Here is a 12,679-nt window from a genome sequence, read left to right on the forward strand (position 1 = left end):
TGTAGCATAGACCAACAAAGAAATCCCGAACATCTGTATAATTGCTTTCCAAACAATACTCTCACAATAAACCGCTTCGTTGTTTTATTTAGAGTACATTCAGATTTTTGTGTTTTATCTCCTAAGCATAAAAAATTTATTCAAGTTAATCCTTAAGAGCAATAACGTCACAAGTAAAACAAGGAAATCATTTTTTTGCGATAAAGCTTACCATTTTCAATGGTATTTCACCTACTAGTCTTATCGCTAGTGAACAGCTATCTCACGTCTGAGGTCAATACACCTCGTGCGTTCAGCGGAAATGGATTTACTCGGTAGAAAAGCATTATTAATTATCGCTGTATCCTGCGTTAGCTTATGTACAGGTAAATGTTAGGGTTTTCTCTATAAATGTACGTTAATTTTCATAATGGTGATTTTAATGTAAAGACATACTTACAAATACATAATGTAATTTACTAGATAATTGATAATACAGACTATCAGTACTATGAATAGATATTATTCGATATGGTTTGAGAATAACTATTACATCTGTATAATAGTATAAAATTTATCGAATTTCAGTTAAAACTGATGATATTCTACACGTGTATTGGCCTGTGTATGATGCCGATTTACAGAGTTACCTCCCTTGACCTATATTTGTAGCCTGTATATGTTATGGCGAATAGGACAAATATCACAAAATATACATACTCTCAATTATATTTTGAATCATGTCATAATTCTCTAGATGTTATTATATTATAAATGGAAATTAACTGTTACTTTATAAAGTTACAATAAATATGGTCAAAAATTATATCGTTCCTCACCAAGGAGTTACCTTTCCTTATTTTCATAAACATCACCATGTATATATGTTTTATATAATTGTTTATTTGTACCACCATTATCAGGAGAAGAATAATTATAAGAAAGGCTATGACTGATGTCTAATGCTATTGACACATAACATCATTTGTCAATAAAATATTTGGAAATTGAAAACCTGTATTTTTATTTTATAATTTTGTACATAATGTCACAGTGATAGTAAATGAGAAAAACTTCCTTTTTGATTTACACTTACATGATGAAATATGTCTCAAGTATAATATTTTTACCAAAGATAATCAAGGTACCTTAACATTATTTAATCTTACCATCATTTGAGAGACTAAAACTTTGAATTATTGCTTTACTGAAAGAAACAATTTTTCATATGTGCTGAATTTAGCCATATCCTTGTTTGAATATGCAATTTTTAAGTTTTATATTACCTTACATTGTATACACAGTGGAGAGTGTAAACGTGTCCATTTTCGCTTATTACGCGAAGGCTTTCTCAATGTGAAAATTTCCACCACGCGTAACTTAAATCGCGAATATACATTGACGCAAAATGTTTGCTGCAACAAATCGCGAAAATATACACTAGCGAAAATATCCACATTTACAGTACTTATATATGTAATTTAAGTATGATGATAAGCTTATAACTGTATAATACTTTCAATCATGTTATGTAATGGTGATGACAATAATGTCATGAAAGATCTTTGTGATCGGTTATGTAGATTCATCACAATTCTCTTTTTAAAAAACAAAATGTTTATTTTTAGGCGATAGCCCCTGTAGAGCAGGATGGTTAGCGTTTGGGGAAAACTGTTACTACTTCTCCCATAACCTACTGTCATGGCCACAGGCTGCAGTAAGTCATAGATATCAATTATATACTACGACTTCTGTTTCAAATTTGGCTTTATTTAATGTATCTTTCTTTGTTTAGGAGATAGTTATCTGGTTATAAAGAGCTAAGTTATTTAAACGGATTTAAATGCAATATCGGACAATAAAACTTTGCAGTTTATGCATATACTAACTATGAAATTCAATGTGTACTATAAATCATTTTCTTTTCGTGGCAAATTAATTTCGCGATTCCTTACCTAACTTTTTCACTGCGTTTTAATTTCGTGATTTTGAGTCATACGGTTCAAATCTACCTACGCATGATATTTTTTTATCTTCGTGATAAAGAGTCATACGGTTCAAATCTACCTACGCTTGACATTTTTTTATCTTCATCATATAGAGTCATACGGTTCTAATCTACATACGCTTGACATTTTATCGCGGAGATTAATTTTCGCAAATTCTACTTGCCCGCAAAATTATATCACCCACGAAAAAAAGTTGTAAGATTTGTTAACAGACGAAATACCTGCTTCGAATATTACATTTATTGCAAAATTGATTGCAAGGGACATGGGTTTTAAGCTCCTTAGAGTAGATACCAGAATACCATTGACACATTGCGTAGAATTATACTGTTCGCACCAAGGACTTTTCACTGAGTCCTATTGGTGTAGCTTTTTGCTATGGCCATCGACGTAATACGTCGATATGTGGTTTAGAGATGTAATTATTTATTAATTCATGTTTTTTTTAGGAAACTTGTGAAGCTCTTCATAGTACACTGGCCACTGTTTTGTCTGCTCAGGAACACTCATTCCTCAAGACTACTCTCATGAAAATACACCCCAATGGTAACACGAATTTGTTTTTATTACTTTGGTTTTATTATTTTTACTTTACAAAAAAATGTTAGATAACAATATACCAGTGATAGTTACACAGATGGAAAGGGCATCTGCAATCGCCGGGTTCACTGAGTACTTGGTTACTTAATGTACAAAATATCGAATATAATGTTACACTATATTGGCTTTGAAGTTGACCGTCGCTCCTCAACAAGGAATCTTCAAAAGAAGTCTATGTGTATCTATGATGGTCAGTGGCTGCCTTCAGTTTTATGATGACATAGTCCAGTGGTATGTATACAGGCAATACTTCATCACGTGAATTTCACGTGCATTTCATTTGAACAGGGGCCAAAAAAAGTTTTTTTTTATCTGAAATTCACATGAAGAAAAATTGCCTGTACATAATGACATAGAAGGTATCCTCTTGAGTATCGAGGATAATGCATAAAACATTTAGATGCAGATACTCGAATGACAATCGATATAAAGCATTTAAATATTCAAGTGTTACATTTTATGATATAAATTTTTGGAGAATATTAAATTCTGAATCCCGCATTTCAAATCACACAACAGATAATAAACACATGATTTTTTCAAAGTAAATTATCCTGTCAAAGTAAAATTGTTGAGAAAATTTGCATCCCGAATTATGGTACTATTTTGCTGCTAAGTTTGCTAAATATCTTCATGTTATGGATAATATATTAGATATATAAGATATTCTGTACAGTTTGCAGTAAGAATAGGGCCAAATGTGGATCACAAATTCACTCAGCAATTTTACTTTGACAGGATAATTTACGTTGAAAAAAAAGTGTTGAAAGTGAAAGTGAAAGTAAACTGAGGGTATGCTGCCTTATATGCTGTCATTCAGATGCAAATACTCGTATCTACTGGCTTGATGGTACCGACCTAGAAGTGGAGCATGACTGGAGATGGGCGTCATCTGGGGAAAGGCTCGGCTATCAGAAATGGAGTCCTGGGGAACCCACGAACACGGGCAATGAAAACTGTCTTCTGCTATGGGGACACGCAGGCTTCGATATGGGCGACAACCCTTGTGGGGCTAGTTGGAACTACATATGCAAAACCAGGTACTATTGTTTTGATATCGTGCTAATTCAAATTGGTTTGTATACATATTATTGTTTGTGCTGATCAAACTGAACACTATGACATGTTCATTTAACTTTAATTCCACAATCAACACTGTATATGTCACAGTTCAACATTAAGAAACTCATTTATAGGAGCATTTTTTTGTTTAAAAATGATCAATATTTGTATATTTAAAAAAAAATGAGGCGGCCCCGGTTCTTATATGTTTTCTATGCGCTTACGAGTTTTTGTGCCAAGATTTATGCTTTGAACAAAAAGTAAACTTTTTTTTTCGTTCGAGTTCGAGTTCGGGTTAATGATGAGGTAGTACTGACTAAAGCATTACATACATCAAGGTCCATTAAATAAGTTATGGTATTAACAAATAGAGTAAATTATGTTTGTTTACGAGTGCATTGTATTCCTTTTAATTTAGATATATATTGATATCTATTTAATTCATGTTGCAGCTTAGAAGAAACTGGCGAAAGCCTCATCGGCTGAGTTAATCGAATAAACAAGGATTGGAATTAATGTATGTGTTGTTATCAATTTACTTCACTTTTGGCGATGCTAAATTATAAGTTTTTTTAATCCTCCTTACCCAAAACAAAGATTTTCCTAACGCATGAAAAATCACCTCGTCGTGTGGAGTGTAACATATTCGAGGATAGAGACCATACTATACCTTTGGGCCGGATACGAAATTGTGCCTATACGTCCCAGTGAAGCACTGTCTCCGAAAATCACTCGGGCACAATTTTCTTAATTTTTGGTAGGTTTCAAATTACTTTATGCATATACGTACATTTATATATTATTTTTGTCAAACCAAACATAACTACCATTTCTAATATCAACCCTACCGCTCACAAGACGCCGAGTTCAGTTTTTGTAGACTTGCTGTATACTTTTCCTTTTGAAAGACCTTCATATTTACATGTGAAAAAAATGTTTCGCTGTGAATCTGATATGTTGTACGGTACAGTTTTATAACCTTGTAGGTAAGTGATATCAAACAAGTAAGATAAAATGCGTACAAACATTTTGATAATGGTTTGCATAATCATTACTTAGCTCCATTAGCATAGAAACCAATTGCAGCTCCACAGATGACGTCATTATCTACTAAAAGTCTTTTGAGCTACAATATTGCAGTTATAGACCGTTTAGAACAACATACAGGTGTAAACACAAGGCCTAAACTCAATGACAATTGTTAGAATGATCAACAGATATTTGTAAGAGTGATGGTATGATAGATAATTCTATCTTACTTATAACGAATGCATTTGGTGACTTAAACCGCTGTATTTTCTTCCACCATTCATTGATGTTGATGTCACCGTTTTTCGCAGTGAGAGATTTAAGCAAAATATTTACGTGACATCGTGCATTAATATGGCGTATTAACCGAAGCGTGTATTGTCGACCGATTATCATGGTGCGTTAAGCATGCTTTTTTAAGACTCCCCCTTTCCACCTCTTTTTATGCTCCTTACCTTAATTGTGTGACAATAAAATCTCAACCCTCGAGGGAATTCAAGAATGATCAAACCCTTGACAAGCTTCTGGTTGGGCGTCCATAGATTACTGGTACCCTTCGGGTTGTGTGGGTTCCGTGTCACACCCTCAAGGTAGGGAAATACCCTGTTAACCATCATTTTATAAAACTATAAAACAGCGATTCTTCAGATTAGATTATAACTTAAATTTTCCAATTGAAGATTTTTAGCCTCATTATTGGACAACATGTTCACCATTGCTTCACATCTAAAAGTCATTCACGGTGGGATTGGTCACTTTAACAAAGACAGAAAAAAATATCAAATTAAAGAAAGTCAAAAAGACCAAACAAAGAAGACAATTTGAAGAATGCATAAGATGTTAAGCCTCATTATTGGACATTGGAAAACAACAAAATAGAGATAAGAGAGACAAGCAATGACCCGTCAGATAAGACTCAAATGTGGATATGAAGATCGTGCTTCGTTTTACTCTGCTTTCCTGTCTGACATGCGTTGTTTGTGAGTATTGCTTGTTTAATATACAGTCATTTGACACCTATTAGACTGGCCACCAGTCTCTAGAATATTAAAAACATCATCAAAATTTGGCATGATCATTATTTTGTATCTATGACATGTTCAATTCCTCAGTTTCAAAGCAAGGTAGATGATCTAGTAATAGAACTCTACTGAGAAAATCTTATCAATAACTTATGTCTTGAGGTCAGTCTAAACTGCTGTATAACGTAAGATATTCGTTGCATAGAAAATGTTTTATTTTCATGGCTACACGCAGAGAGAAAGAAAAACCACGAGTTATGTTTTCCATGTTACTGTAAGCATTGTTAAAAAGATTAGTCAAGAATTGTGAATATTTTTAATAATTCGAAATAATAGTAAATCTCCAAAACACGAATGAAAATTTCGGGTTATACAGGATGTATATTTTTATTACACATTTAATGTTTTGTTTCGGTGAATAACGGCATGTGTACTGTTCTGTTTTGGTCATCAGAAAAAAAAAACAATATCACTGAAACAAGATTTAAAGTTTCTTAACTTAAAAACAGAACAAACGTAGGAAAATATATAACGATGACCCAAAATGAGGTTACAACATTAAACAATGCAAGGTTTCCCTGTGTAATTTATGATAACAGTGAAGATTCATTTAGCTGTTTCGCTGTCTGGCGCGGCTGTTAACATAAGACGAATCGCGTTATAAAAATATTTTTTGCTTAAAATTTGTTTTAGAATGGGAGGAATTTGATTTGTTTGAAATTAATTGTTCATGTGATGATAAGGGTAGTATTAACGGTAAGGTAATCATTTTCGCGAACCTACAAAATCATCAGAATCGTTTAACATTCCCGTTTAAAAAAATTAAAAGTTTTTTCGGAAGATAGTGGACCTACTAGAAAATTGTTGATATATATCGATATAACTTACTTTTACAGTAGCCAACTGCAGAAATGGATGGGTCTCGTTTGATGAATGGTGCTACCTATTCTCTCACAATCAGCTGACTTGGCCTGAGGCATCTGTAAGAAATAATTATCAATTATATATAATATATATGGACCTTTAATTATTTTATTACTGAGGTGGTATAACATCATATATTTACATCGTCAGTGCAGTTCCACTATGTAATCTTACCAAGCTCAGTCACAATATTAATTGTCGTGCCAGCGATCACGAAAAACGGCTGTTAAAATGGCTGTCCTTCCTTGACGATAACCAATGACTAATTCACTTAAGATGCAAAATCCTTTGGTATTTCAACATGAAATTGTGGCCAAATGTAAATATATATGCATTGAAGGTCTTTCAGTTGGCATTCATAGCCAAATGAATGCCAACTGAAAGACGTTCAATGCTTAAAATGAACCGAATAAAAGGTCCTTAATATTCATTTTAGATATGTAGTTCTTTTAACAAATGTCAAAAGATCCATATATTAATTAACAAGAAGAACGATTAGGCCAATTACGCTACTAAATACAAGAAAGGTTTTCTTAGAGGTAGAAATATTGCAGACAATACTAGACAACTATACGTCTAATACACTCTGCAAAAGAAAATAACATCCCTGGACTATTGCTCTTAATTGATTTTGAGAAGGCCTTCGACTCGCTATCATGGACATTCCTGTACAATGAAAGTGTCATAAGATGGATCAAATTATTCAATGACGATCCTAAGTATGTATCCTACAAAGTGGTATTTTTTTATATTTTTTCCGAATTCAGCATGGATGAAGACAAGGAGATCCTATTGCGCCATATTTGTTCATATTATGTGCGGTAATCATGGCAATAATGATGAGAAATAGCAAAGATATTAAGGGATTAACTATTGAAGGCCATGAATGTAAGCTCATGCAATTTGCTGATAATACCAGCCTCACTCTTGATGGAACAGAAAATTCTCTTAGATGTACGTTGAACCTTTAGATCAGTTCGCTAAGTTTTCTGGTTTGAAACCAAATATTGAAAAAACGCAAGCCATTTAGATTGGCTCAGAGACAAAAAGTGAAAAGAAAATATGCATAGAACGTATCTTACAGTGGATTAATGACATATTTGTCGTTTTGGGGATCAAATTTAGTACTGAGCTTATAAATATGCCTGATTAGAACATCAAAGAGAAAATACTTGGAATTGAACGTCTCCTAGCTCAATGGTCCAAATGACAATTGACAGTTATTGGTAGAATAACAGTTGTCAAATCACTAGCTGTCTCAAAGATTGTATATTTGATCTTAAGCATTCTCAGTGCATCAGACATATCGATTAAAAAACTAAACAAAATCATCTACTCGTATATATGGAATGGGTCTATTGATAGAATAGCCAGAAATACCTAACCCTAGTCTTATGACATGGGAGTTCTAAAATGATGAACTTCGAATACTTTTGCAAGTCATTGAAACTGACATGGATTAAAAAGTTGTGTCTATCCGAATCCATATGGCGTCATTTGATTTTCAGAAATATACCGCATCCAAATTTAGGATTAGCAGGGGCTGGTAATGAATATTTTCAACTGTGCTCTGATAGGATATCCAATCCCTTTTGGAAAGAAGTTTTTAAAACTTTAAACATGTTTTGTACTAAAATACCTTTAAATGACACTGTGATTTTTTATGAACCTTTGTGGTATAACTCATTGATTAAGGTTGGTAATAGTAGCATTTTCTATAAAAATGGACACAACATGGAGTTTATAGTATTTAGGATTTATTTGATTGTAGTGCTGGTAAATTGTATACATATGAAAGATTCTGTGAAGACAACTTTTTTCATCTACCTTTTACCACTTTTGAGGGAATTAAAAAGGCAGTTTTAAAAAGTTGGCCTAATTTAGGGAACCTACCTCTGCCTACAGTGCTTTCGGAATGGCCTCATGCTCTAGAAACAATATTCCAAGATATTAAGGGATGTAGGAATATATAAAATGTATTTGTAAAACCTACAGCTGTTCATGAAGAGTACATGAAAAAAGTGGAAAAGTGTATTTGTATTACCTATATGAAGGTTACCAAAGATACTAGCCTTCGGTGGTTTCAATACACTTTTGATACAGAATTCATAGAGCAGACTCTCCACTCTGTGGTTTCTGTGGTGCTCATAATGAAACATACAAACACTTATTCTCTGAATGTAATATTGTTAGCAAATTCTTAGAAGAAGTAAAAGAGTGGTTAGCACCTTATTTTGTGGAAGATTTGGATTTTGAAAACCTTATATTTTGAAATTTAAAGACAAACTCGTATTCTAATATTATAATCCTTTTGCTAAAAAGATATATCCATACCTCAAAGTTCAAAAGCAGATATTTAATTTTGAAAATGTTAACAATACTATAAATCTGAAAAACTTAATTTTATCAATGAGCAAAGATTTTTAGATAGAATGAGTAATCTCTCAGAGGACAATTCATAACTGATCCATAGTCTAATTTATATGCATGTATATATTGTATATCTTATATGCATGTATATATTGTATATCTAAAAATAAAAACTAAGGCATCATCTTGGTACTAATGTTTATTCCGCAACATATTAATATATTTATTTCTGACACCGCAAATGTGAAAGTTTGTATTGTCATGTTCGTCTTGTCATATTTTATCTTTAGTGAAACAGTAGCCAGTTGAAGTGGTAACTTACTCACCATGTGTATTCAATTTTAAAATGACAACTCATTATCTAAACATTTTTGACATCACAAATGTTTATAAGTATAAGCCTCCGTATAAATATATGGACATATATATACATACCCATGTGCACCTTGAATTCGGGTTTCAAAATTAAACAATATTAATCTGTACATTTTTGGTGTCAAAATTGCTTATTTGCTTCTAGTTTTATGATTGGCTTAATCTTGTAATGTGGTATCTTCATCAAAAGGTAGTATAGTGATAAATGACAATATACCATGTATTCATAATTCAGAATAATACACCTTTTATAATTACATGCTTTTTAATACCACGGTTGATTCAAGCTTCCATCGTAAAGATTGTCTTGTCATCTACATCATATCTTTAGTGAGGCAGTATGCACTTTAAGTGGTAACATAAAATCATGCAACTATGAAATGATAAATTGTGTATTGTCTTTTATGTTTGTAATGTCATGTTTTGATGAAAATCAATAAAATGTAAATGATAAAAAAGCAAGAAGAACGATTGACATAGGACGTCACCCTGAAGAGCTCAGCGTTTGGGTTATGACGTCACAAAAGGAATATTGACTTGATCTTTCTAAAAACGAAAACATCAAGTCAATATGCTATATATCGACCCCACGTTATAATGTATTAGCCAATAAAAATTGAGCATATCTGACACATCATTGAATCTTAAAAGAGTTAAAGAGTGTTCATTGCATATAACACAAGTTTAGTTCCAGGAAGTGTCACTTAGAACAAGAACAAACAGATGATACACAATGACACAAACAAATTTACTTTTAAACGAGTCTTGAAGTCAAAATACATTAAAGATAAACAAGATTTAAAAATGGCCATATGTACAACTTCCGACAGCCTATCAGTGTAATTCTCATACAATTCTCAAATGGCAACAATGGCATTACACATTCATCATTAGATTAGCGAATGCCTCGGACGGGAATTGTGGATAAATTGATTAGATTACTACTAGGCCTAGTTTTTACTATTAAAGATTTCTTAATGCTGATTGTTTTTTTTTTGTACAGGAAACATGCCATGCGTTCCATGCACAGTTGGCTTCAGTGCTTTCAGCAGAAGAGCAAAACTTCTTGTCAACAGAATTACAAGAGATGCATAAAAACGGTAATATCTGTGCCAGATTACGAAAAGTATACATTTTATTTAATTTTTGAAGCAATCACTTTCTAGTATATACATGTAGTTTATAGTGAATAAATCCAAATATCATTTTATATAAATTAATGCATATACCAAATCATGGTGACAAAATTGATCTCCTAGTTTTTCCTAAAAATCCTACAATCCTTGATACTCCAGGGGTTACTATCACTGACGTTATATCCACCCTTAAACCATTTCATAGTTAAACTGAAGGCACCGGAGGACACATAATTTGATCATTTGATGTACATCAAGGGATTGGTCATCCTCGATACTCCAGAGGTTCCGATCTTTTACGATCTCTACACCCCTGGACTATCTCCTGTAGTATAGAGAATGATAAACTACCCGTTACTATATATCACTTATAAGCTCTTTTTTGAAATATTGCTAGAGATAATCTTATTCTGTATATGCATATAACTGAGTTATCTGCCCTTGCTGGAAAGTATTGATATTGACGTCATGTGTTTGCGGGCATAACGTCATTCTTTCAGAGAAAACGACGTGATTTCGCACACAAAATAATTACGTCACAATGAGATACCTTCCCGCGAGGGAGGTAACTCCGTCATACTCAAAGACGGAATTTACGCCCATTAAATGTGAAAAATAAAAATAAAAACGGTCGATTATTTCAGATCCGAAAATATCCTCAATCCACTACTGGCTGGACGGGTCGGACTTGGAGGTGGAGCACGTGTGGAAATGGATGTCCACAGGCGCCAACCTAACCTTCACAGACTGGGCGCCGAATGAGCCTAACATGGGAGAAAACGAAGACTGTCTGATCCTTTGGGGCGCCAGTAAATTCCAGATGGGGGACAACACGTGTTCCAACAAACGGAACTACATATGCCAGCAAACGTACCTATAAATATATATACTTACAGTTTGCACTGACATGGACTCAACAAGCATGCTTTTTAGTATTATCATTATCAAAGTATAATGATAGCACAACACGTGCGACGATTTTATTGTTACGTGAATAGTCGCTGGCGTGGGAACATATGAATAGTCGCTGGCGTGGGAACATATGAATCAGCTGTTCAATTGAATCCGTTGACGATATGACGGGAGAAAAAATATATGGATATTTTGATAAAAAATATGAAACTGTCGCGAGATATTTATTTACGTGAAAATCTGTAATTATAAGGAATAGATTTTTTATTTTGTTGAGGTTATGAGGGTATAATGATAATAGTGTAAATTATGTAACCCTGGCGAAGCCGGGTTACATAAAAATTTACACGGGCTCCATTATCATTATACCCTCATTACCTCAACAAAATAAAAATCAATTCCTTAAATAAATAGTAAATATCAAATTATTTTTTCCCATATACACATGTATGAATAATATAGAGGCCCACTACCTTTCCGAAATAACATTTATATTTTAACGTTAATACGACCCTTATCATCGCATTTGAAAAGTTTAATTAAGATAAATAAAATCTTACTTTTAGTTTCCATAACGCTAGTCGTATTATGATTCTCGTTGTCGTTCGAAATACCGCACAGTAGTTGACTATCAATACGCCAGACAGATGAATCTTCACTGTTCATATAGATTACGCAGGGATTTTACATACGTTTGGTGTTGTAACCTATTCGTAGGCCATCCATATACACTGTACATGTACAATTCCTTACGTTATAATTGTTTTTAAGAAACTTTTACTTTCTGTATCGTAAAGGTAGTGGCACTTTAATATATGGTAATATATCACAACAATATGATAATGTAATAACATGTTTGGATGATATATGCATTATTGTGTATCTATTAATTATCATGGGTAAGCATTGGATAAAACAAGCTGTTGATTTTTTTTGCATCACATCTTAGTTAAGTACGCGTTCATGTTTTGTTTTTTTATTATTATTATTATTTAATAAATATTCTATTAAAAATTTTGCTTGTTTTTAATTTTCAGCATGGAAACCGATTTCGGGAACGGGTTCATCGGCTGAATTTTCATCTTTATGTAAAATCAAGCGGGTTTTTTTCTTTTTCTTTTCAAATTCCATCCGTAAAAAATAAACTTACGTAAATTCACAACAAGTGCAGCCTTTTTATTTTTGGTATTTCAAATGTGTAATTGTTTGCATTTCTCAATTATTCTAAACCTAACACATACACTATGTGAGTACATGGGAA

The 12,679-nt window shown here is 33.0% G+C and overlaps 2 protein-coding genes across 2 annotated transcripts; both read left to right on the forward strand.

The window, feature by feature from the left end:
* The first annotated feature begins 257 nt into the window (after positions 1 to 257).
* Positions 258 to 4,166, forward strand: LOC138322527 (perlucin-like protein). Its single transcript, XM_069266547.1, has 5 exons — positions 258 to 365; positions 1,608 to 1,696; positions 2,438 to 2,534; positions 3,409 to 3,628; positions 4,103 to 4,166. Exons 1-5 carry the CDS (start codon positions 302 to 304, stop codon positions 4,134 to 4,136), a joined length of 504 nt encoding a protein of 167 aa, XP_069122648.1. The 5' UTR covers positions 258 to 301; the 3' UTR covers positions 4,137 to 4,166.
* A 1,388-nt stretch (positions 4,167 to 5,554) lies between these two features.
* Positions 5,555 to 12,583, forward strand: LOC138321796 (perlucin-like protein). Its single transcript, XM_069265762.1, has 5 exons — positions 5,555 to 5,659; positions 6,598 to 6,683; positions 10,374 to 10,470; positions 11,151 to 11,376; positions 12,456 to 12,583. The coding sequence occupies exons 1-5, from the start codon at positions 5,608 to 5,610 to the stop codon at positions 12,490 to 12,492; spliced, it is 498 nt and encodes a 165-aa protein (XP_069121863.1). The 5' UTR covers positions 5,555 to 5,607; the 3' UTR covers positions 12,493 to 12,583.
* The last annotated feature ends 96 nt before the right edge of the window (positions 12,584 to 12,679 follow it).

This window comes from Argopecten irradians, chromosome 4 (assembly GCF_041381155.1).
Source record: "Argopecten irradians isolate NY chromosome 4, Ai_NY, whole genome shotgun sequence".
Lineage (NCBI taxonomy): Eukaryota > Metazoa > Mollusca > Bivalvia > Pectinida > Pectinidae > Argopecten > Argopecten irradians.